This window comes from Betta splendens, chromosome 16 (assembly GCF_900634795.4).
Source record: "Betta splendens chromosome 16, fBetSpl5.4, whole genome shotgun sequence".
Lineage (NCBI taxonomy): Eukaryota > Metazoa > Chordata > Actinopteri > Anabantiformes > Osphronemidae > Betta > Betta splendens.
Window position 1 is genome coordinate 308415 of NC_040896.2, and position 25271 is coordinate 333685.

General features: G+C 39.1%; 3 protein-coding genes across 7 annotated transcripts; 2 read left to right on the forward strand and 1 right to left on the reverse strand.

Annotated features, from left to right (window-relative positions):
• The first annotated feature begins 237 nt into the window (after positions 1 to 237).
• On the forward strand, positions 238 to 2615 carry mibp2 (muscle-specific beta 1 integrin binding protein 2). 3 transcript variants are annotated; one of them, XM_029130261.3, is made up of 8 exons: positions 246 to 529; positions 1026 to 1116; positions 1291 to 1339; positions 1531 to 1717; positions 1810 to 1881; positions 1986 to 2092; positions 2198 to 2288; positions 2363 to 2615. In XM_029130261.3, the coding sequence occupies exons 1-7, from the start codon at positions 504 to 506 to the stop codon at positions 2281 to 2283; spliced, it is 618 nt and encodes a 205-aa protein (XP_028986094.1). In that variant the 5' UTR covers positions 246 to 503; the 3' UTR covers positions 2284 to 2288; positions 2363 to 2615. The 3 variants fall into 3 exon arrangements, with proteins under 3 accessions (XP_040923824.1, XP_028986095.1, XP_028986094.1); XM_041067890.2 differs by lacking the exon at positions 2198 to 2288 and having other exon boundaries at positions 238 to 529; XM_029130262.3 differs by lacking the exon at positions 1291 to 1339 and having other exon boundaries at positions 240 to 529.
• A 6197-nt stretch (positions 2616 to 8812) lies between these two features.
• bloc1s6 (biogenesis of lysosomal organelles complex-1, subunit 6, pallidin) lies at positions 8813 to 12700 on the reverse strand. Of its 2 annotated transcripts, none has more exons than XM_029129442.3 (6): positions 12563 to 12700; positions 11482 to 11573; positions 10441 to 10597; positions 10107 to 10194; positions 9933 to 10019; positions 8813 to 9845 (listed from the first exon to the last, which is right to left on the reverse strand). In XM_029129442.3, the coding sequence occupies exons 2-6, from the start codon at positions 11540 to 11542 to the stop codon at positions 9726 to 9728; spliced, it is 513 nt and encodes a 170-aa protein (XP_028985275.1). In that variant the 5' UTR covers positions 11543 to 11573; positions 12563 to 12700; the 3' UTR covers positions 8813 to 9725. The 2 variants fall into 2 exon arrangements, with proteins under 2 accessions (XP_028985275.1, XP_028985274.1); XM_029129441.3 differs by lacking the exon at positions 12563 to 12700 and adding an exon at positions 11796 to 11950.
• slc30a4 (solute carrier family 30 member 4) lies at positions 11943 to 21111 on the forward strand. Of its 2 annotated transcripts, XM_029129440.3 has the most exons (9): positions 11943 to 12097; positions 12391 to 12930; positions 13230 to 13376; positions 17043 to 17196; positions 17366 to 17600; positions 17960 to 18065; positions 18152 to 18286; positions 19140 to 19180; positions 19359 to 19498. In XM_029129440.3, exons 2-8 carry the CDS (start codon positions 12540 to 12542, stop codon positions 19148 to 19150), a joined length of 1179 nt encoding a protein of 392 aa, XP_028985273.1. In that variant the 5' UTR covers positions 11943 to 12097; positions 12391 to 12539; the 3' UTR covers positions 19151 to 19180; positions 19359 to 19498. The 2 variants fall into 2 exon arrangements, with proteins under 2 accessions (XP_028985273.1, XP_028985272.1); XM_029129439.3 differs by lacking the exon at positions 19140 to 19180 and having other exon boundaries at positions 11945 to 12097; positions 19359 to 21111.
• Positions 21112 to 25271: the final 4160 nt, after the last annotated feature.

Sequence of the window (25271 nt, forward strand, 5' to 3'; positions counted from 1 at the left end):
TGGGAGGACTTCAGCTATATTTTTGAGTGACATAAACACCACAACAATATATTTTACAACCATGGTATTTTTGTATTGAGGTAAAACTACTTTTGGTTCCAAGTCTGGTTAATTAATTAGTGTAATAAAAAAATGACGTCTCAAGACGACGTCAATGGGTGGGGTGTGAGGGGTCGAGCTGCGCAAACGCTTATGATTCGTGAATGTGGCTTTCCCTACAGCTCGAGGTCTTTAAATAGCCAATCATTGCCGACTCTGTAGGATCTGTAGTAGTGGCTGTGAGGGCACGTTCTCTCTCAGCGGAAGACAGCACGCGAGCGACAACTCGTCTCTGCTCTTTCTCTCTCACTCAACCATAGTACCATGGAGGAATCGAGTAGTTGACGTTTCCTGCTGCAACCTTCTCTTTTTAAGCTTTCTTCCCGTCAGATCATTGTGCTCTTCAACTGGTTTGTCCACGTTCCGAACCCAGCGACTTTCCCGAGCTTTGATTATACGAGAACATGAAGTACATAATTGGCATCGGCGGGTGAGTCCTGTGGGATGAATGGGCTGGGAGCTAAGCTATGCTAACCATGCTATTAGGCCATAAAGGGCCGACACACGTGGGGTAGAGCGCTCATGACATCCGCCAAACCTCCTTCATTTTTGATCTTCCTGAAACGTATTACTATATAAGCTTCTCTCAAGTTGCATTATTCAGTTAATAAAGTGAGCCAAAGCTAGCGATTACAATCATGTTATAAGAAAGAGGAAACTCTACACAGCGTCAGCTAGACCCACACATTTTTGTAAATGATTTGAGAGATCATGTCTGAAAATCTTGGCGTTTCTATATTTTGTGTTTAAAAAGGAGCTGTAATGTGGTTTTATTGTTAAAAAAACTAGGGTTTAGCTTTCATGCGTAGTTTCTGAATACCAATGCACAGTAAACGTTAATAAATAACTAAAACTGGATGTTAATGTCTTTAAGGTTTTATGTGGGTTGCAATATCCGCCATTCATTGCCTTTTATTGATTTACAGCGTTACAAACGGAGGGAAAACCACCCTCACTAACAGACTGATCAAGAACCTACCCAATTGCTGTGTTGTACATCAGGATGATTTCTTTAAGGTGAGTAACATTCACTATGACATTTTTGTGTAGATCACGCACAGACATTGCACAGGGTAACAGAAGCTGGTAGTGCCTTTTTTACAGTATGATTTTGTTTTTAAAAACGCTGTCAGAGCAGAGTTTAGCACTAGTGGAGTGTACCTGGGTACATCTTATCAATGTATGTTTCAGCCCCAAGATCAGATTGAAGTTGGTGAAGATGGCTTTAAGCAGTACGATGGTAAGCCTGGGCTTTTAGAGTTTGTGTGCATCTGTATAAAGGGTTTGTCATGCATGTGAGTTTTTTTCCACCGTAACTGACTTGTTTGTAATCTGCATGCTATATTTTCAAAGTATAATACATGTTGTAATCTTGCTCACTCTCTACCATTCTACATGTTTCTTTTCCTTCCTCCTCACTTTTGTTTCCAGTCATTACTGCGTTGGAAATGGATGCCATGATGAGTACGATCTATGCATGGCTGGAGAACCCAGTGAAGTTTGAGAAGTCTCATGGTGTTAATAACACCCTTGATTCTGAGATTGTGCCAAAGACTGACCATAAGGAAGAGGAAAATCACATCCTTATTGTGGAGGGCTTTCTGCTTTACACCTACAGGTAAACATGTGTTTTTCTGGTGTTTTCCTTTAGGATGAAATACCAACTTGCTGGACTTCAAGCTTTAAAGTAAATTTGTCTCCACCTTGCAGACCTTTGATTGACATCCTGAACCAACGGTATTTTATTTCCATCCCATATGAAGAATGCAAAAAGAGGAGGTGGTAAGTGCTTCTGAGCTAGAATGTGATTTTTAACTAGTGTTTAACGTTTAAACAGCTGTTTTTACTTAAGCATTTGATGTTTTGTGTGTCACTATAAATTGCAGCTCTAGGAACTACACAGTGCCAGACCCCCCCGGCCTGTTTGATGGTCATGTCTGGCCCATGTATTTGAAACACAAAAACATCATGGAGGCATCAGATGTTGACGTTGGTAAGTGTGTGCATATGTTTTAACTGTAGTTGTACTGTACTGTAACACTATCATTCATAATATAAAAACATGAATGTGTCTAGTATGAGGGGTTTGTCATTACAGTGCAGTTAGATGGAACCTTGTCAAAGGAGCAGCTGTTCAACTTTGTCTATGGCAACATCCTGAATAACATCCAAATGTCTCTTTAATAAAGGTACATGCATCACTTGACTGTGCTATTGCTGTTTTATCCATTTGCATGTTTCTTATGTTTTGTCTTCATTGCAGGCACATGATCAGCTGAAAAGAGGATATACTCCACCTGCAAGCAGAAGACCACATTGCCTTAAGTTCTCACCTGGCAGTTCATTTAGCTGACTGCTACGATTTTTTTATATAACTGGCAGCATCAAATGCTGGCATGATTTTATATCTACCATATTTATTGCTTTGTTACAGCATACACTCATGAAAGTTGATGGATATATTCAGAGGATGGTTGCATTCAGTTGCATATCTCAATAAACAATCCTCCTGCCAATTATGCTCATTTGGTTACTTTAAGGAGCAGCAGATCCATTGCTGCTGCTGTTACACTGACTGAAATATGAAAGAAAGTAAAAACGAACAAGATTTGATTGGAAGTGCTATTTTCCATTATTGAATTGCTTGCAGAGCAAGAGCAATATCTACATTTAATATACTCCATATTAGGTTATTGAGTTACTGAAAACCTTATTTCATTTTTTATTTATTTATTTTGTCTAAAAAATAGGACACTGCTAGTAAATCAATGTAGAATTTACAAGAAATACATACCTATTTTAAGGATAAATCAAACTGGGTCAAATTTAGACTTATTGGGCAGTAAGAAAAGCATCACTGAACATACAAAAAAGGCAAATAGAGTGGCCCAGAGGTGTAAAAGACAATGATTTGAATTTTACACATTTTGAAAAGTTAGCTCTTGGAAAAATCAAGTCAATTTATACTTTTCTGTTTGATTTCTTGGTACTTACAAGCCACATATACTGCACATATGATGCAGAAGAAAAACATATAAATGTCAGATATGTGTTAGCTTTTTACTGTAGCTCAGCTTTCTGAGTTACTTATTTAATTTTAACATTTTCTTTTAGCTAATTAAATCAATGGCTGAGAGCAGAATAATGGTAGAATGGCCTTAAAGAGCAATAAAGAAAACACATATCTAAAAAACATCTAATATCTGAGTGAGTAGGATATCTTACTATACTGTAATCCTATCCATCTTTGGGATTTCCAGTAGCCTACCAAATTTTAGGCTTTGAATATGCTCACTGTTTAATTCTTCCTCTAAACCACACATTCTATGCACTAATTACTCAATATTTCAACATCTTTTGAGTGATTATTTTCTAAAACTGTAAGTCATTTTAATAAAACAGGTGTGTTAGTTCACTAACGGCTCAATCATCCCAATCTAAGTTTTATATAACATTACCAGCAATTGCTAAGGCCTCCCTGACTGTCTGAAGCAACACAGGCATATAACATGCTCTGGTGTGGTTCTAAACCTTTTTTCTGACTTTTGTTAATTTAATTTGAAATTAATTTCAGTAATATGATAGCAGGAAACAGAATAAAGTTAACTCTGCCTGAATATGTTCATGTTTCCTGTCATTACTGTTTTACTCTGGCCTCTCTGGATTACAACACACCCTGCATTTTTTCAAACCACACTAACCTTCCCTCTAGACATCAGAAGGTAAACAGAACTGGCAGTGACTTTCTTTTGTATATGCCTGTGTTAGGTCTCCTTGCGCCGGGTCTCTCCAAACCTCTCCACAGTGCATCCAAAAAGCAAAGGAAGCGACAGTCTGCTGTAGTTACCTCAAATAGAGCATATAAACAGCACCATAAATTCACCATCCAGACCGCTAACTTCATACAGTTAAGGTCTGGATTATTGCGTCTCCAGCTTATACAGGTCAGACAGCCATGCAACCACTAACCATCCTGGCACTAGAGGTGACTGCGCCTCTGTGGCCAGGTTGTCTGAAAAAAATTTCATTTTGACAGTTACAGCTTAGCGATGCATCATTTAATACTCTTCTCTTGTTTTCTTCTGTTACCAAACTAAAGATAACAAAGACAGGAAACATTTAAGCAAATCACCACAACTACCCCACCCTGCAAAGCCTTCTTTCTCAGCCTTCTCTTATATTTTCTACTTTTACTACAATCCAGGCGGGGCCCAAGAAAAGAGCCATTCGTGCCATAAAACCATTTGTGATGGTGGTGTTGTTTTGACTGCAACTCCAACATGGCTCCAAGGTCAGCAGAGTTAATGCTGCACCTGTGGGGCTTGTGAAATGCCAAAGTGTGCTTTTCATCCACCCACTTTGTCTGTGTTTACACTGCAGTAGAGCTGGCTGTTGGAAAATTATATCACAATGCAGACACAAGACATTCTGTAAATTATACATGGTATTTGACATTTTTGTACCACTGCTGTTGTTGCAGCACATAGGTAGTAGAAGAAGTATGAAGTTCCGTCTTCCACGGCGCCCACGGAAGCCCCCCCCCCAAACCAGGGCGGGCGGAGGGTGGTCTCAGGAGGAGGGACCGAATCCCTCCCCGACAAGGACATGAGACAGGGCAGGAAGTTGAGTCCATGATGAGTCCGTATTACACGAAAAACAAGGTCCAGACTGTCCCTTCACGGGGGATGATGACGAGGAGAGGGTAGGTTGCGCGGCCGCCAGGCCGAGACGGCACTCCCCAGGCCCAAGAGCCAGGCTGGCGGAGTCCGGGAGGGCGGAGCCAAGTCCATCCTCCTCCCGATGGAGGCGATCCGAGGACCCCAGAATCGCGGTGGACGATGACGGCAGAGACTGTGCCATCGTCGTGGCAGGAGGGGACGTTCCCCAGGTGAGTGGCCCCGACGACAGCGGAGCCGCGGCGCACGGCGCCGCAGGAGGCAGCGCCACCCAACCGGCAGGAGGTGACGAGGGCGAGGCCACCAGTCCGGCAGACGAACCAGAGACGAGGACAAATGTGGAGACGTGGTCAGCGCCGGCCCACCAGGAACCGATGCAGATGCGGTCAGCGCCGGACCGCCAGGAACCGATGCAGATGCGGCCGGAGCCAAGCCGCCAGGATCCGATGCAGGTGCGGCCGGCGCCGCCTCCTCCTGGGGGTCGGCGGGGGCTGCGGCAGAAACTCCGAGGCTGACAGGAGCGGGCGCTAGAACGGCGTCCTCGCGGGAGCCGACAGGAACGGGAGCTAGAACGGCGTCCTCGCGGAAGCCGACAGGAACGGGAGCTAGAACGGCGTCCTCGCGGGAGCCGACAGGAACGGGAGCTAGAACGGCGTCCTCGCAGGAGCCGACAGGAACAGGAACGACCTCTACGTGGCCGACAGGAACGACCTCTACGTGGCCGACAGGAACGACCGTGGAGACACGGGCAGATGGTGCGCGCAGCGCGCGTGCCAAATCCCTCCGCATCAGCTGGAGCCCGTCAAAGAGTGCCTGCACTCCGGGGTACTCACGCCACCAAAACTCGTCCTCCAGGATTTCAATGGCCAAATTTACAATGCCGAGCCGAACCTTGGAACTGCCGGCTTCCGCGTATTCCTTCGCTAGCCTCTGGAAATCGCCGCGGATGTCCTCCGATAAGCTCGATGGAATAAACTCCATCGCTCCGGTGCGTGGATATGCGCGGAGCCGAATAAACAGAGAAAGGGGGAAAAACAAGGAAAAACTGTAACAGACCTGGGTTCAGGCTGGCGCTGGCTGGGTCCAAGTCTGGCCAGATTGTTCTGTCAGGAACACACGACTGAGGACCCATATGCACAGCGCACCGGAGTATTGAATAGTAAAACAGAGTTTATTGCTCAACGTAGTCAGTCAGTCCAGGTCATACACGGAGAAGCGCGGTCTTAAGCACAGGCAAGGAGCAGGCAATATCAGGTCCAGTAGGCAGCCAGAGGTTCGATACACAGGGGAGCACGGTGACGGTACAGATAAGGGCTAGGCAAAACTCACGGTTCAATAGTCAAGCAAGGTTCGTATCCAGGCGAAGGTACAGGCAAGGGTCAGACAGGATTCAGTGGTCAGGATAATCAGGATCAAACACAAGAGATGATACTAGAACGCTGGATAGAAGTACAAGGACTTGACAATCTGGCAGCTAGAGTGTGTGAGAGGTGAAGACTAAATACTGGTGCTTGATTAACTAATTACTGACAGGTGTGCTAAATGAACCGGGGAGTGAACAACTGAAACGAGAACAGGAAGTACTTCAAAGTAAAACCAGGAAGTGACACGAAACGTGACAAATTCAACTGTTTCAGCTTCTTCTGAAAATATTTAGCTCTTAAACAGCGATTAGCGATTAAACAACTCCTAGTTCTGTTCAGATACATTTATGTGCTTAAGCTACTTTCAGATATGTTTTAAATGCTTCAGTTATTATCAGCAATTCTTCCGCAATACATTCAGCATGGAAGCATTCACTATGCATTTTCCTATGGAAATGTTTTTTCTAGGTTCTCTGCTTCTTTTGATTCCTTTAATATATTTACAATAAATGTTATTCTATTAAGCTACATTTTTTTAAGAAGCATTTACTATTATTGTTTTTTTTAAATTTCTATTCGTTTTAAAAAACGGTATGCAAGGCAAATGTGCTTATACTCCTTTTTATTGTTGTAGCCCATGTGTCATTGAATGCAGCACTATAAAAGACCTCTTTTATACACTGAAATGCCCTTTAGATGGCTGCATTCAAAAGCAGTAGTGCTAGTACTGTATATTTGTAGATAAAGTTTGTATATCCAGAATAAGTAGGCTACTGTAAAAAGTAAAACATCCTCAACACTGTTCCTAAGGTTTCAAACAGTGACTGTAAAAATGCAATGCCTTTTGTCTGGAAAAACATGATGGTCATAGAGTAAACTGTTAGACTTAAATAATTTTTGAATCAGAGAAAACTTAATTACTAACGTTGTCCATGCAGATTTGTTCAGACTTGTGTAAGACTTGTGTATTTAAGTTATATAAGACCTGTTCGGAAAAAAATAACCTCCTTTTCTGTCTTTTTGTCTAAAACACCACAGAAAGTTATCCTCTACTTCACTGCTTCTACTTCTACCACTTGGATATTACCACGCCAACCACATGGCAGAACCTAAGGGGAGTAACAACACAATACAACCATAGGACCATATCCTGTTATAATGGGTCTGGGTGAGGCCTGGTGCTGCCAGTCTGAAGCAGACCACAGGCTTCCACCCCTAACCCTTATGAATCACTGTTTACTCAGACAGGAAGGCTTTAACATCATCAACTGCTGCTGCTCCATGACTCGCTTGTGGCTTTGGTGTGGAAGGGGAGTTGTGTTTTCCCTGACAGGCAAGTTTCTAAAAACAGACACAAGTTAAAACCAAATGCTTGGAGGAAAACAGGGAGCCTTGGAAACCACTGCTTCTCTGAGTTGTCTACTTCTGCAGCCTCACCCTTCATCTGGGACAACAGAGTCCTATTTAGCCAAAAAAAAGTCTGATAGGTATCCAGTTTATGAAACATCACAATTTAAAAGCAAGCCTTGTAAAAAATAGTACATAAACCTACTGTATATTGACAGCTGAAAAATGTCAGTAAAAAGAAAATTTTGAATGTTTGAATTATGAATGTTAGGTGTAGACAATTGATATTTGTGCCAGATTAATTAAATAAATAACTGGAGCCTTTTTTATAAACACTTTTATTTTGTTTTCATAATACACTGACCAAGGTCATCCAAAACATTTTACAGTAGCTTCTCATTCATCCATGCACTCTCATTGTCACACACTAATGCCAGCAGCTGCCATGCCAGGCGCTCGCTTGAAACACCAGGAGCAACTTCAGTGTCTTGCCCAAGGACACGCCGACATATTGACTATTGCAGGGCTATTGACTAATAGCAATTAGTATTGGAGAAGATATTTTTTATGTTTAGTTTTATATGGAGCAACAATATTTTGACAAAACAGAAGTCAACATTAAACCCAGAGACAAGGTTCTGAAAACCACTGCGTCAAGTCTGGGCTTCATGGACACACTGTGGTGCAGTTTCAGCTCCAAGACAGACTAGGCAGGGGCGGACATAGATATGTTGGCTTTGACTGCGTTTCCTGCTATAGTAGGGAGTATAAAATTAGAGTTTTAAAAACTAAAGAGAGGTTGGACAGACACATGGTTGTGTTGACTTAAGAAGGAATGTAACCTACTTTTCTGCCAACAAACTCCTGATTGTATAGCTGGTACATTACAATGGCATTTAAAATGTTTGTTACAAGAAACCATGGTTGTCGAAATTATTTGAGAAATGAAGCCTAATGCAAGAGTGGCTGAAAGTGAATCCTGAGCTAAAGGATCAGTAAATCTGCTGGTGCTCTCCAATATTTATCAAGGTAATAGTCAGTAAAACTGTCATATGCAGAATGCAGGCAAGACAAAGTTCAGCAGGTATTTGTTAAAATTTAATTAATTTACAAAAGCTAAAACATTTAACCAAATTGAAATACACTTAAAAGTCAGTGATGAAAGCTTGTTAAAATGAAATGGCTAGCGCTGACACCTGGTGGACCTAGATATCTAAAGCAGATAATTTATCACAAAGCAATAAACAAGCACTGGCCTAAACATTTATTTTAGACTCATCTTTAAAATATATTACTAAAAACAGAAAAATAACAATGAACATGAACTTAGTGCAAACCAGTTTATTTTGATTTTATTAATATTTATAAAAATAGTGGGGCTCCAGATATACGTATTGCAGAAGACATGATCATCATCATGAAGAATCAAATTTACAGTTTTTGAACAGGTTAAGTTTCATACCTTATTCATCAGATTATCTGGACCCCAGAAATATAGTCAGTAATATTTAGTGCATGCCAAATTAAAATGCAATAACATTTAACACTACCAGCCAATACCCAACAATGCACAAATTCACTTACTCTCCTTTCTGTCATTTCCTCATATAAAATTGTTTGTGTGTCTATTGTGTTTTGAGTGTAATGCATTGAGTTTGTGCTATCATGGGTTGACAATGAGAAAAAACAGCATTTCATGATTGTATACATGTCTTTGGTTTGTGGCAATCATAAGACAAAAAGTTTCTTTTAGCCCATTTACTCAATTGTGTACAGTGTGTAGGAAGAGGACTATTTCCCAAAGAATATTAGAACTGTAGCCAGGTAAGCAAGTCATTATAATAAGGAAACAACATAAGTCAAGTTGCTATGAGCTACAATTCAATACAGTACATATAATCAAATATACTGTATGTTTAGAGCCAAACTACTTTTTTTACTCTATTGTATTCAAAGTCTTTTTATAAGCATTTCAGACTGCTTGTAACAACTGCTGACATATATAGATATAAACATTTCTATTTTTGATGGTAATATGGAGATCATGGTGGGCTCTAAGTTGTTTATTATGTAGCAGGACACTCCAGTTTGGCCTCTAGAACAGAAATTTTTAAATACTTGTGCTTCGAAAAATTGTTATCAGTACTAACACATACAGCTGATCTGTAATAAATAGGCTAAAACATGCAGACCCCATTTACAATCTTTTAATGCAGCAGATGTACATTACTTGAGAATCCTACATTCTTTTAGCAGGTTTGGCAGTAAGTTGCCTTTCTCTCTCAAGCTCCTTCTCTCGTTGTTGCTCCTTCTCTAGCGTCTCCTTTTGCTTCTGTTGCTGCAATTTTAAAGCTCTTTTCTGAAAATAACAAAAGTAGGTAAACATTTAATTGGAGACACTTTAAATTAATGATACTGCAGAAAAACACTCCAGGAGGGAAGATACCTTTAGTTTTGTTGTTTTTTCATGGAGCAGGATCATGTCTTTCCTTACATGCACCAGTTTATTCTGGTAAACCTTTGCCTCTGTAAACTACATATAACAAAGTGGCTGGTGTGCTTGGTACAAACTACCAAACATTTGGTCTATATGTGAGAATATAATTCAGTGCATACTCACCAGTGCACTGAGGTCCAGAAAGGCGTTACATTCTCTAAACTTGGTGACTTCTTGGTCCAGTGTGTCCAACAATATCAGATGATTTTTTCTAGTTTATGAATAAATGACATTGAGGGCACTTCCAACAGCATGGTTATCAACAGGTAAAGAAGGAACATAATTTATACCTTTCATTCAGGCACTGAAAGGAAGCTTATGTGTTGTTTATTTAGGTTTTAGTAGCAACAGGCAACTAGTCCAAGTGCATTTTACATAACCATTACTTACTATGTGTTGAACACCTTGAGTCTGGAAAGCAATAACACTAATTGTGACACACTAAGTGAGTACTCACCTGAGCTCCTGAAGTGCTTGTTTAGAGTTCTGCAGATTTGGCAGGTAGTGAGAGAGCAATCCCTCTGTGAATCTGTCTGTAGCCTTTTCATCTAACACATTCTCTAAAGTAGTTGAGCTCTTCAGAGGAAGTGAGCCATGCTTTGACAACTGAGGATCTGTCAAATGTGTAAAAATGTACAAAGCATTAAAAAATGTCTTTTTGTTGATCTTATAATGACAGTAACTAAAACTTTTTTTTCATTTTATTAACATTTCAGTGTTTCTATTCTCTAGTCTCAGAATATTTGATACGAATAAACCCTGAATATTATATTAAAAAAACACCAACTGGACAATGCTGGTGTATTAAGCAAGTAAGCAACATATTTAAACTACCACACTGAATCTTATGCAGTGTTCAATTGTCTGGGATTTGCCACTATATCTTTTATTCTATCTACTCTTTCATCTTACCTCTCCCACTCCAGCCTAACCTGTTTCAGCCACTGGTTTATGGAAAGATCACTATTGCTGTTAGTAGAAACAACCTAAAAAAATAAGCAGTGATGCCATCTCAAAGCCAAATTATTTATATCTTATTATGGTAATTGGGAACAGTTGTATACTGTAAGTTATTCATACCGGACTATAACATATTGCTGATGATCTAGCCATCTCTGATTTCCTGTAACATGTGTTCAAAGTTCAAACTCATAACATATTCTTGCCATTGCAACACTCAACAAGTCTTGTCACATTTCAACAAAAGGGTAAGGAATGTAATATTCATTGTGATACATTGTGACCTTCTAATTAACATCACAACAACGTTTGTACAATGGAAGCTGGTCATAACCCTGTGAATCTGTTGTCATCTGATATGGACAACCCCCCCAAGGTTATGGTAATTTAACATTACTGTCCTACTCTATGAACATGTCTCTCACTGTGGGGATGAAACTGGAGGTACACCAAAGCTGGATTTGAGTAATGTTTTTATTATATTCAAGTACTGGTATTACTAGGTACAGAAAGCAGAGATCGAGTTAAAGATATGCACCTTCACTATGTGGAAGTGCACTTTGGCATATATGTCCTTCTTCCGCCCCCTCTACTTCCATCTGCACCAACTGTCTTTTTGTCTTCAATAACCTGAAAGAAAGGCGCCAAGCAATCTGAAACATGCATCTCACATCTATACCACACAATAAATAGGTAAATCAGTAGGAACTATGTTAGGTACCCAGCGTATCTTAACAGTACGTATTTACAGTACAGGTTAAGGAGTGTTAGGCTAGCGGAATGAGGTGCTCCGTGAAAATATAGCACGACATGCTACAAAGCAGGCAGTCAATCCGGTCAGCACAATCTTACCCGCGTAACAGTCTGTTTATTAGCATTTGCAGAGGTGAAGGGCTCACTTTTGTTGACCGAAGTCAAGAAACACGACGGTGAGATTTTCGATACTCTTTTGTATCCGAATAACGTCATGTGACTTCTGCGTCATCACATGACAATGCCTACGTCACCATGTGTACGAAACAAACCAAACTGTACTGTGGGGAGTGAGTGCGGATATACTTGGGAACCGATATTCTGGTTTTTATGATTTTACTACGACAGTTTCCAATTTTAAGGCCGAACTAACTCCTTACTATTGAAAGGTCAATCTATTGGTAAGTCCGGGTGAAGATAAATTACAATACAGGAGTTGGCTGTCTCAAACTGACATGGCAAGATAGCTAACCTTTATTAGCTAGCTTGTTACTGTTTAGCCAGGGCAGTTTTGTGGGGCTATAATAGCCAAAGTTTATGAACTCGTGTGAATTTGAGTACTTCGGTGACTTTAACGTCAAATGTTCGAACACTATAATGTAAATAGCATGTCTGAATGTAATTAATGTCAGGGCTGTTCTTGTATAAAATATGAGCTCAATGTGTTTTTCTCACGTTTTCCCTTTTCTAATAGATGCCAAGATGGAGTTGAAATGTGAGCTTAAAGTCGGGCCCCGTAACAGACTTGTGAATGATTACCCCGGACGTTAGTAGCCCACACCAAGTACTCACCTAATCATAACCCCATAAACATAGTTAACATATACGTGTTAGCTATTAAAGATGTCAGGAGGAAGTTTCCTTACAAAGATGCGGTCCGCTTTTAGGAGGGAGCCGACGGACTGGGACCTCAGCGACACGGCGACGTTCGACTTCTCCGACGAACTAGTTGAGGATGAGACGCCTAAATTCAACAAGCTGAAAGTGGTGGTGTCCGGAGAGATGTCTGATTATTCTTCCAGGGCTCCGTCTAACGGAGTGGCGGTGAACACGCTAGTTGTGGATGACGATGATGATTCCCTGCTGGACTCCAACATCGGCAGCCCGGGGTTGCATTTTGACCCCTGTGACAGCTGCACCGAGAAGAGGGAGAGCATCAAGCACAAAAGTGTGATGAAAAGGCTGGCCATTGCAGCTTCGCTGTATTTCCTTTTCATGACAGCGGAAATTATTGGTATACGTGTGCCAATTCTTCTCTTATTATAGTCTTATTATAAGATTTTTTTTTTAGTTTTATAAATTTTGAACCTGCTATTAAATGCTTAGTTTATAAAATGTCTTAAAGTAGTTCAAACTGGATGCAATTGGATAAATCAAACAGATGGTAATTAGGTGCCTTAAAATATCTGTTATTGTCTTATCATTATCAAGCTACAAAAGGTACCTAACTTAACAATTAAACCATATATTCATCTTTGTTTAAAGACACAACCATCTAAGCCTGTGTTTGAGAGCTGTTTCTTGTACTTTCAGGTGGTTATGTATCAAACAGCTTAGCCATTATGACTGATGCCGTGCACATCCTAGCAGATGTGGTGGGAATTTTGTTTTCACTCCTGGCTCTCTGGCTCTCTACCAAGCCTCCCACTAAGAGATATACCTTCGGACTGCATCGTCTTGGTATGTCTCTGATTTCAGTGGCATCATACTTCTTACTTTCATTTCCTGTTTTTCACAGACGTTATGAAGAATGTGTGTTTAGCAATGTTCAAGGAAATTCAAATTACTGGTAGTTAAGGTAGTTTATAAATGATGTTGCAAATTATAATTAGAAATACTGATACATGTATTCAGAGCTTTAATACAGTACCACTTCATGTCTTGTTTTTAATACTAAGTTCTAAACATGATGCAGTAATACACTCATTTGGTATTTAATGTTACAATTCAGTTAGCCTTGCCACAAAGTTTCATTTCAAGCAACATTGCTCTTTGTGTATTAAAAGGGATGTAAGTGCTTGTTGAATTGTGTGGTCATAATAACAGTGTTGCAGGATGTAGTTTGGGGATGCTGTTGAACAGTATAGTTAGTATAGCTTCATAAAAGATCTTTCTAAAGATCCACTATCTAAATTAATATAAGTGAATTTAAATATTAGTAACTTTATGGTTAAACTAAAACTATCTAAAACACCAATGCATAACATGAAGGACACCAACATCTAATAATCCAAGACTTACAGTTGTCTAATAATCCAACACTGAAGTTGTACTTGCTTGAGCAATACAACAGACTAATGAACAACAGAAGATAGGTGTTTAGCTTGTTTTTGAACAACGAGACAATGAAAGTCTGCCAGATTCCACAGGCTGATATTCTCCACTTAGTATAGAGTAATGTGAGCCATTTGAAGCTAGTCTACCAAATCTTTGACTGTTTTGTTTGAACATCTACAAATGTCACCTGTTCACCTGTTAAACAAGGCACTGTTACAACTTACTGTAGAAGAGATAACGTAATGACTGACAAACAATAGGGCTAACTCAAAGCTTCCAAGCCTGCAGAGAAAATGAAAAAATACATGTGTTGTTATAATGTAGTATAGTTTAACAGCATGTCCTTGTCAGGAATTAATAAATCAAAGTTGTTTCAGCTGAGATATTATAACTTCTTAATGAGATGTATTTAGAAGTTTTAGCCAAACTGTCAACTCTGTAGCTGTCTGGATCCTGTGTAGTTTCTGAATTGAGATGTCAGATGTTTTTCCAGGGATCTGTTGTAGCCACTCCTTCAATTTGGGGGTCACTGCCCCCAGTGCTCCAATCACCACAGGCACCACTGTGGCCTTCACCTTCCATGCCTTCTCCAGTTCTTCTCTGAGCCCTTGGTATTTCTCTAGTTTCTCATGTTCCTTTTTCCTTATGTTGCCATCTTTGTCCACCACCACAATGTCTGGTTGGTTTGCCATTACCATTCTGTCTGTCTGTATCTGGAAGTCCCACAGGATCTTGGCTCGCTTGTTCTCTACCACCTTGGGAGGTGTTTCCCACTTTGACCTTGGGGTTTCCAGTCCATACTCTGCGCAGATGTTCCTGTATACTATGCCAGCCACTTGGTTATGGAGTTCCATGTATGCTTTCCCTGCCAGCATCTTACACCCTGCAGTTATGTGCTGGATTGTCTCAGGGGCCTCTTTGCACAGTCTACACCTTGGGTCTTGTCTGGTGTGGTAGATCTGGGCTTCTATGGCTCTGGTGCTCAGGGCCTGCTCCTGTGCAGCCAGGATGAGTGCCTTTGTGCTGTCCTTCAGCCCAGCCCTTTCAAGCCATTGGTAGGATTTGTTGAGATCAGCCACGTCAGTTATGTTCCGGTGGTACATCCCGTGCAAGGGCTTATCCTCCCATGATGGTCCCTCTTCCAGCATCTCATCCTCTGTTCTCCACTGCCTGAGACATTCACTCAGCACGTCATCTGTTAGGGCCTTATCCTTGATGTACTTATGGATCTTGGATGTTTCATCCTGGATAGTGGCTCTCACGCTCACTAGTCCTCAGCCTCCTTCCTTGCGGCTAGCGTACAGTCTAAGGGTGCTGGATTTGTGGTGGAACCCTCCATGCATGGTGAGGAGCTTTCGTGTCATAAAAACAGTGGGGTGTATCTCTTTCTTTGGCCACCTTATTATTCCTGCAGGGTATCTGATCACTGGCAGGGCGTAGCTGTTTATTGCCCGGGATTTGTTCTTGCCATTGAGCTGGCTTCTTAGGACTTGCCTTACTCGTTGGAGGTATTTGGCTGTTGCCGCATTCCTTGTTGCCTGTTCAAGGTTGCCATTCGCCTGTGGTATTTCAAGGTACTTGTAACTGTCCTTAATGTCTGTTATTGTTCCTTCTGGGAGTGAGACCCCTTCTGTGTGGATTACCTTGCCTCTCTTTGTCACCATCCTCCCACATTTCTCAAGTCCGAATGACATCCCGATGTCTGAGCTGTAGATCCTGGTGGTGTGGATCAGCGAGTCAATGTCTCGCTCATTCTTGGCGTACAGCCTAATGTCATCCATGTAGAGGAGGTGACTTATGGTGGCCCCGTTCCGGAGTCGGTATCCATAGCCAGTCTTGTTTATTATTTGGCTGAGAGGGTTCAGACCTATGCAGAACAGCAGTGGGGACAGTGCATCTTCTTGGTATATGCCACATTTGATGGAGACTTGGACAAGTGGCTTCCCATTGGCTTCAAGGGTGGTTCTCCACAACCTCATCGAGTTTGCAATGAAGGCCCTGGTTGACAGAACAGTTGCCCAAGACTGCAGAGTGCGACACACCAACCTGTGCACAGCCTGGATCGACTACAAGAAAGCCTATGACTCAATGCCACACACATGGATCACTGAATGCTTGGAGCTGTACAACATCAACAGAACTCTAAGGGCCTTCATTGAAAACTCGATCACCTCCCAAGGTGGTAGAGAACGAGCGAGCCAAGATCCTGTGGGACTTCCAGATACAGACAGACAGAATGGTAATGGCGAACCAACCAGACATTGTGGTGGTGGACAAAGAACAGAGGAAAGCCGTAGTGGTGGATGTGGCAATACCAAGCGATGGCAACATCAGGAAAAAGGAACCTGAGAAGCTAGAGAAATACCAAGGGCTCAGAGAAGAACTGGAGAAGGCTTGGAAGGTGAAGGCCACAGTGGTGCCTGTGGTGATTGGAGTGACTCCCAAATTGAAGGAGTGGCTACAACAGATCCCTGAAATAATATCCAACATCTCAGTCCAGAAAACTGCGCAGAACCCTCAAGTTTCTTGGCCTCTGGTAGAGGACCCGAGCTTGGAAAAACGGATGAAACCACCCGCGTGTATATATATATATATATATATATATATATATATATATATATATATATAGATATAGATATATATAGATATATAATATATATCTATATATATATATATATATATATTCTCTATATAGTATATCTACTATATATATATATATCTCATATATATCTATATATATATATATATATATCTCATATATAATAATATATATATAGTAATCTACTATATATATATAGTATATCTCATATATATAGTAAGTATATATATATATATATATATATATTATATATATATATATATATATATATATATATATATATATATATATATATATATATATATATATATATATATATATATATATAGTAAAGTAAAATTTATTGTAATAAATAAATAAATATATGACCCTTTTACTTGTTGCATTTTTTGCAAATCTCACATCTTCTCACACCTTACCATGTGTGTCTGTTGTTTTGTTTTATTACTGAATGGGATTTCCTGGTTTAGAGGTGATATCAGCAGTCCTCAGTGTAGTTCTCATCTACATTCTGACAGCCATACTGCTCTATGAGGCAGTTCAGAGAACAATACACCAACACTTCAATATAGATGGAGATATCATGCTCATCACTGCAGCTGGGGGCGTCGCTATAAACCTCATGTAAGTGAAGCGCTCATTTGTGTGAAGTGAGTTGCTTGTTCCCTGTGCCTAATGTTTGACTTAGGTTTTAAGATTAATAAATAAAATAGGTCTATGAATGAATAAATTAATAAAAATATATGAATAAAAAATTAAGTTTGTGCTTTAAATACATTTATTTTCTCTTCAGAATGGGTTTCCTGTTAAACCAGTGTTGTCACCTACACTCTCATGGTCATGGACACACTCACAGCCATGGACATTCTCACAGTTCTGCAGTTGCCTCCAGGACAAATTCAGCAGGGTCTGATCACCAACAGAAGTCTCCTGGTAGCCTGGCGGTCAGAGCTGCCTTCATCCATGCTTTAGGAGACCTCCTTCAGAGTATCGGGGTTCTCATAGCTGCTTACATTGTCCGCTTTAAGGTAATTTAACTAATTTAATAAGTTTTACATATATTTCAGCTAAAATAAATTTTAGACTTCTAAATGATATTCAGTTGTTGAATGCTGCATGCAAATGAATTGTATGTACAGTATATTGTAATTTTATGTATGTATAGTACCATTGTAGTAGTAGTGCAGATTATGATTGCCTGCAGAAGTCAACCACCAGCTCAGTAGAGGCATTTGAAATGAGTCAGCTTAACCTAAAACAATATTATATTAAGATAGTTAATCTTAGTATAATGATAGGCACTTAATGCATATTTGCTTTAATTCCAGTAAATAATTTGGAATAACTTTCATTGTTGTAGATTTGTTGTTATCTTGTGTTTTCACAGCCAGAGCTAAAGTTGGCAGATCCCATTTGTACCTACATCTTCTCTGTTCTGGTTCTCTTCACCACATTCCGCATCTTACGAGACACATTAGTGATTATGCTGGAGGGTAAGTCCCACAGTCCTGTCAGATACTGAGTTACTACATACTTGAGTATGAAGAGTGATGTTAATATCCAGATGGTGTTGTATAAGGTGTTCCCAGGCACCTGGATACTCAGCGAATCAAAGATGACCTTCTGAAGCTGGAGGATGTCCAATCGGTCGATGGGCTGAATGTCTGGGCACTGACAGCTGACAAGACTGTTGCACTAGTGCATCTCCAGCTCAGTGAGTACATTAAATAGGTAATTTGTAGAAATAAAAAAAATGCAGAATTTGCAATATATAAAAATATAGTGTTTTCTACACAAAGTATTATAACAGCATGATAATTAGAATAAATCAACATTTAAAAATATCACGTGATTCTGAATTACAGTTTAAAGTAGTCTTGGGTTGCTCTCTACTCTGTAGCTGACTTCGCAATAAGGAATATTGTTGTTAAGTGTAGCTCTGTAGTGTAGTTATTTTTGCCTTTTATCTATCAGGAAACATTAGTTCTAGTCCTACCCCTGGCCTCCACCTTCTATCCTTCCACTGCTCATTTAATTTTATTCAATATTCACGGTGTGTGTATTTGAGTGACAAATGCAATAATTTTGCAAAATTGTTATGTATTGTCAGAAAAAGCAGAATAATGGGTGTTTAGCCTTTTAGAGGAAAAAACTGCAGTGCATGACACACATTCTCCATCAGGTACTCTTACCTTCTATATATTGATGTATAGATATATTATGTTAATCATTTAGAGTTAACTTTATGTTTAGGAGCTTCCAGTTTCTCTACAAGAAGGAGATATCTGAAAATTGTCAGGGCACATGCAGCTATTTCCAGAAGAAACTGAAGTCACTGCTGCTACAGATTAGACCTTCATATTCTGTACTAACTGCACATCCTACTGTGACTTTACATGTGGGATTTTTTGAGCTGTATTTATAGACTATGACCCTTTAATCCTATATCTTAATCTACTCTATGCCCGAGTTTCATTTTTGGCAGCTATTCTCACTAAACACTTAAAAGCATGATTTAGTATAAGTAGTAAAGACTGCTCTTTATCGTGTTGTGCTTTTCTTCACAGTACTTCAGTAATGTGTTAAAAGAAAAAGAGGAATCTACATGGTTAGTTAAAAGGTTTTACAAACACAGCATACAGATGGATAATCTTCTAATATAGATCACTGTCCTCTTACAAGCTTTTATATTGTTTTATACAAAGCGATTTTAACGTTTATTTTACATTAATGATACATTTTGGACGTAATAGCTAATTACAAACAGATTTGTATTCTGTTCACAGCACCCTCTAGTGCCAGCAGCTGGGAAGATGTCCAGGCCAAGGCCCAACATTTACTACTTCACACTTATGGTCTCTATAGATGCACAGTGCAGGTCCAGACGTACAGGCAGAGACAAGTACATAGTTGTCTACAATGCAACACTTTTAGTGCCTGAAGACGGCCTTATATTTACATCAACCACAATGCATTATGCTAGAGTCAGAGGACATCAAAAACTGTGATCTGAAAGACTGGAAGCCACAGTGCTGTCGAAGCTCAGTGCCATGGCAACAGTCGCTGTATAGTAGTATATAGCTCTCAGAGTGAAGGTTGAATCATTCAGCTAAGAATAATAATGTAAAAATAATTTCTCTTAAATCACCATTAAAGCCTAATTCAACAGGTGAACTTTTCTATTTTACAAACAGTTTCACTTATTACCCCGATATCAGCTAATGAAAGCTAATTTAATTTGTGCATCTGCATTAGTCCTCATCTATGTGAGGCATAAGAGCATGATCATGGTTCCACTTTTATAGAAATTACTGATTATTAAATTAATTAATTTATTGATTCATTGTCTGCAGCCAAAGCCTTTTGTAGCTTGTGGTAACATAAACACCTGACAACCTTAGTTATATTTGAAATAGTCAGTACTGACTCTGCTGACCAATACATAAAAGTTATTTGGACAATGATACTTACTCTAGCATGAGTTTTAATTGCTGATCGTGAAACTGACAATCACAGTGTTATTAATAGTAAGTACCACATTGATTGGACTGTTCACCAGTGTGATTCTACTTTGTACTTGGTATTTTAATAAAGATTAATAACTGGCAACAAAATAAGTAATGCAGACAATTTTATTAATCCTCAGTGTTGCAGTGTTGTGAGGGAGAAATGTGAGGTACTATTGAACAATAATAGAGTTGTGAGCTTTTATGTTATAAAAGCCCCTTTTTACTTTCTCTTTACTTCTTTCCAATATAGTTGCAGTCTTTAACCCATCCCTATTTATATTTGACTTATTTTTGCGATCGCATAATTAAAATTATAATTAAACGATTGTAATGTAAATGTAATGTAATGTAAATACTAAAGCATTTAAACACCATTTGTATCTACCAGTGTCTACAAAAATGTTTGGTCTCTCAACACTAGGTGGTGTTAAGTGAAAACAGTCCCAGCTTTATGAATGTCATGATGATATTGCATAAACTTTACAACTAAAAAAGTATTTGGCCATCGTTGACAGAAAATGTGTGCATTAACTTGAGCTACTAAGATGACTAATCATCAGGAGAAGTCAGGATCTGGATTACATTTTTGGTTTTTAATAAAGTATTTAATCCTTTTAGTCTTGTTCTTAAGCCCCTTGTTACTTTCTCTTTACTTCTTTGTAATATAGTTGCAGTCTTTAACCAATCTCCATTTATATTTGAATTATTTCTTGCGATTGCATAATAATTATAATAATACTATTGTAATGCAATGTAACGTAAATACTGAAACATTTTAACGCCATTTGTATCTACCAGTGTCCACATAAATGTTTGTTCTCTCAACACTAGGTGGTGTTAAGTAAAAACAGTCCCACCTTTATGAATGTCATGATATTGCATAACAATGCATTTACAACAAAAAAAAGTATTTGGCCATCATTGACAGAAAATGTGTGCATTATCCTGAGCCACTAAGATGACTAATCATCAAGAGAAATCAGGATCTGGATTACTTTTTTGGTTTTTAATAAAGTATTTAATCTTTTTAGTCTTGTTCTTAAGCTCCTTGTTTCTTTCTCTTTACTTCTTTCTAATATAGTTGCAGTCTTTAAACCAATCTCCATTTATATTTGACTTATTTCTTGCGATTGCATAATAATTATAATAATACTATTGTAATGTAATGTAACGTAAATACTGAAGCATTTTAACACCATTTGTATCTACCAGTGTCCACATAAATGTTTGTTACAGTCCCAGCTTTATGAATGTCATGATATTGCATAACAATGCATTTACAAATAAAATAAGTATTTGGCCATTGTTGACAGAAAATGTGTGCATTCTCCTGAGCTATGACTAATATTACATTCATATAGCTGGGACTGTTTTTTTTATACTTTTCCTGCTTTCTAAAAAGTAGTAAACAGGTTCTACTGATACTTAAGATGTCCACCAACAAAACATACATGGTTATACTGATGTATGGACAGTGACTGGATGGCTGCTGAGTTGAAATTGAAATTGGGGCTAGAGAGGGAGCAGAGAGCAGATACATGCAAAGGGTTAGTCATAACTTAGCTCAGTTTATGTAGCTTGTTGATTACAACCCTATTTTTGCACCTTAATCTCTGCTGTCTGCTCCATTTTGAATTCTTATTTATATACCTTTTAAAAATTTAATTGCATATGGTAGAAACAGTTTTGACTGAATAGATCCATCAGTTGGCCCATGAGGCATTGTTTTGTTAGTAACATGACTCTGACGAGATGTCATATTGTATGAATGATTTTGTATGTCTTCCACTTCTTTATTTACTATGTATAGCACTTTATATGATACTCATTGTCTGAAGAGACATTAAACATTTTTGTGTTTAAACAGGTCATGACACTGTTTAGCTGTTAGCTGTTTCTTTGCTACATACAGTACATGTGGATCAGCAGTCAATGTCTATTGCAGTTTAACTAAGAGATGGTTCCTGTGACTAACAATCATTGCCAGTGACCTGAACCATCTCTAACTATAAGCTTTATCAAAAAGGAAGGTTTTAAGCCTAATCTTAAAGGTGGAGAGTGTGTCAGCTTCTCAAACCTGAAGAGGGAGCTGGTTCCAGAGGAGAGGAGCTTGGTAGCTAAAAGCTCTGCCCCCTGTTCTACATTTAAACACTTTAGGAACCACAAGTAGCCCAGCGCTCTGAGAACGAAGCGTTCTGCTGGGAGCATAAGGAACTATGAGGTCTTTAAGATAAGAAGGAGCTCTATCATTGAGTACTTTGTATGTGAGTAGGAGAATTTTAAATTTTAAATTCTATCCTACATTTTACAGACAGCCAGTGCAGAGAAGCTAATGTAGGAAAAATGTGATCTCTCTTTCTAAGTCCTGTCAGAACTCTGGCTGCAGCATTTTGAATGAGCTGTAGGCTTTTTAAGGAGCTGTTAGGACATCCTATGAGTAAGCAGTTACAGTAGTCCAGCCTAGAGATAACAAATGATGAATCAGTTTCCCTGCATCGCTCTGAGAGAGGATGCTTCTGATTTTAGCTATATTTCTAAGATGGAAGTAGGCAGTTCTGGAGATTTGTTTAATGTATGATGTAAAAGAGAGATCCTGGTCAAAGATAACACCAAGGTTCCTCACAGTAGAATCTGAAGCTAATGTTATGGCATCCAGAGTGGCTATCTGACTCAATAGTGTCTCTCTCAGATTTTTAGGCCCATCAATAAGAATTTCAGTTTTATCTAAATTTAGTTGAATGAAGTTTTGGGACATCCAGGATTTGACGTCTTTTAAACAACCCTGAATTTTCACTAGTTGATCTGTTTCATTGTTCAAGAATCTTGGAAATAAAGGGTAAATTTGAAGCCACAGCCACCTTAAAAGGCTGTGGTACATAGCCTAAATGTAAAGATTGGTTGATTTGATTTAACATAGACGAGCTGATTAAAGGTAGAACCAGAATAATCTGGTTAGGATTGGATCTAAAAGACAAGTGGACGACTTGGAAGAGTTGATTATTGAGGTTAACTCCATATGAGTTATGGGGAAGAAGCTGTCTAGGTAAGACAGAGGATTTGGTAAATTTAAAGTTGATGGATCTAGTGCTTTCTGTCATTTGGAAGAGGTCGCTGCTGAATGTTTTTTCTAATGATAGAATCATCTGCTTGAATCTGGCAACAGCGTTGTCAGATAAACATCTGCTATAGTAACATTTCTTTCCAGCTATTGTAAGGTCAATTATGCTAAATTCAAAAGTTAATAAGAAATGGTCAGATAACAGAGAGTTTTGGGGAAGAAAAATTAAATTATCAATTTCAACCCCATATGTCAGGACAAGATCGAGGGTATGGTTAAAACGATGAGTGGGTTCATTTACATGCTGTGTAAAACGAATAGTGTCTATTAAGGACTTACAAGCAGTGCTGACACAGTTACTGTCAACATCTACATGAATGTTAAAGTCTCCCACTACAATGACTTTATCTGTGCTAAGAACTAGGTCAGATAAGAATTCAGAGAATTCAGTTAAGAACTCCGAATATGGAGCAGGAGGACTGTAAATAATACAAAACACAACTGGCTTCTGAGTTTTAGAGTTTGGGTGAGAAAGGCTCAGAGTGAGGCTCTCAAATGAGGTATAACTATGTTTAGGTTTAGGAATAATTAATAAATCTGATTTATAAATGGCTGCTACTCCTCCACCTCTACCTGTACTTCTTGGAACATGATAGTTGATGTGACTCATTGGAGTCGACTCATTTAAAGTAACATATTCATCCTGCTGCAGCCAGGTTTCAGTGAGACAGAACAGATCTATGTGATGGTCACTTATCAAGTCATTTATCAACAAGGATTTAGATGAGAGAGATCTGATATTTAATAAACCACACTTTATTAACTTACTGTTACTTTGTTCTGTAAGAGGAACTGTTTTGATGTTTATTAAATTCTGGTAAGTCACTCCTCTTTGATTTGTTATCTTGTATAGTTTAGGTGGTCGGGGAGCAGGCACAGTCTCTATGCGATAACTAAGACTAAGAGTGCGTGGCGGCTGTAGAGAACATGCAGAGAGGCGTGTAAGACTGCGATTCTGCGTCCTGGGCTCTACTCTGGGTTGTCCGAGTGTGAGTGGTAGTATCTCTGTTTCCAGGTAACAGCCACATTAAAATGAAGCCACTTAACCAAAGGCATAACATTTCTGTGTTTGTCTTACAACTTGTAATTTTTATTCAGTGTATGTGATTCAGACACTCTCTAAACCGACTTTGCTCTAAGTGTTTTGCCTTGTTTCTACTTGTTAAAGATGCTGAGTGCCACTTATTACTTATCTTGCCTGGAGCTCCAACAATTGCAAACAGATGTATTGTAAGTGGCCAAATATTCCCACAATTATGTAACATAGTTGAACCTAAACTGCATTAAGTCAGGTCTAATGGTTGTAATGCACAGAGGTCAATGAAGAGGACAACATAATACAACGTAGTCTAAATCTAACTTTTCATGCTTTTCAAGTAATACTTGCCTCTCTTAGTCACATGGTCTGTGGTATCATCATGTCTGCGATCCAGTCACGTAAACAAATTCCATAATCACAAATAATATATCCTTCCTTCTAGTGCTGTGTAAATAGTCCTTTGCTTTTACAAACTGTCACTTTTTAGGTATTACAGTATTAATGTCTAACAGTAGTGTGCACCTATCTGCCCATATTTGACATCTCACAGTGCCATGGCCTCCAGTCAACATGCCACTAATCATCTATATTTGCTATTCACATTAAGTAGATTATTGAATTGTGTCTAAGGAGCATGTTGCATGCTAAAAGAGAAAAATATATACACATACAATATAAAGAGGAAGTGTGGAATGTCTTGCTGACTTATGGCTTTCATACAACATATACATAGGTGAAACCAAAAGAGAAAACTATTTCCTGATAAACAGGCAACCTGAACAGATCAGGAAATATAAGGCATGTCTCTCTGTCTGTCTCTCTCTTCTCAGCTTTTGTATGGTGTTTAATAATTCAGCAGAGGTCCATCCAGGCCAGCAGGCTTTGACATAGAGCCCCTGATGTAAATGCAATAGAAGGACGCTAAGTGGCTTGCCCACACTATAGTAACCATAAGCATGAGTGCATTTTCTTATTGCTTGGATGACAGCAATTATTTTAATGCTGGCAACACATCACCTTTTCTTACACAGAG

Bases quoted from the DNA above. Each gene is read 5' to 3' on its own strand.
- mibp2 (XM_029130261.3), top strand. From the start codon at position 504: ATGAAGTACATAATTGGCATCGGCGG. The intron at 530-1,025 runs GTGAGTCCTGTG...ATTGATTTACAG, and splicing joins TACATAATTGGCATCGGCGG to CGTTACAAACGGAGGGAAAA. The intron at 2,093-2,197 runs GTAAGTGTGTGC...TTGTCATTACAG, and splicing joins GGCATCAGATGTTGACGTTG to TGCAGTTAGATGGAACCTTG.
- bloc1s6 (XM_029129441.3), bottom strand. From the start codon at position 11,821: ATGCTAATAAACAGACTGTTACGCGG. The intron at 10,598-11,481 runs GTGCATATCTTT...CACATTTGACAG, and splicing joins TGCACTTCCACATAGTGAAG to ATCCTCAGTTGTCAAAGCAT. The intron at 10,020-10,106 runs GTGAGTATGCAC...TGTTATATGTAG, and splicing joins TTCTGGACCTCAGTGCACTG to TTTACAGAGGCAAAGGTTTA.
- slc30a4 (XM_029129439.3), top strand. From the start codon at position 12,540: ATGTCAGGAGGAAGTTTCCTTACAAAGATGCGGTCCGCTTTTAGGAGG. The intron at 13,377-17,042 runs GTATGTCTCTGA...TTCCTGGTTTAG, and splicing joins CTTCGGACTGCATCGTCTTG to AGGTGATATCAGCAGTCCTC. The intron at 18,287-19,358 runs GTGAGTACATTA...TTCTGTTCACAG, and splicing joins ACTAGTGCATCTCCAGCTCA to CACCCTCTAGTGCCAGCAGC.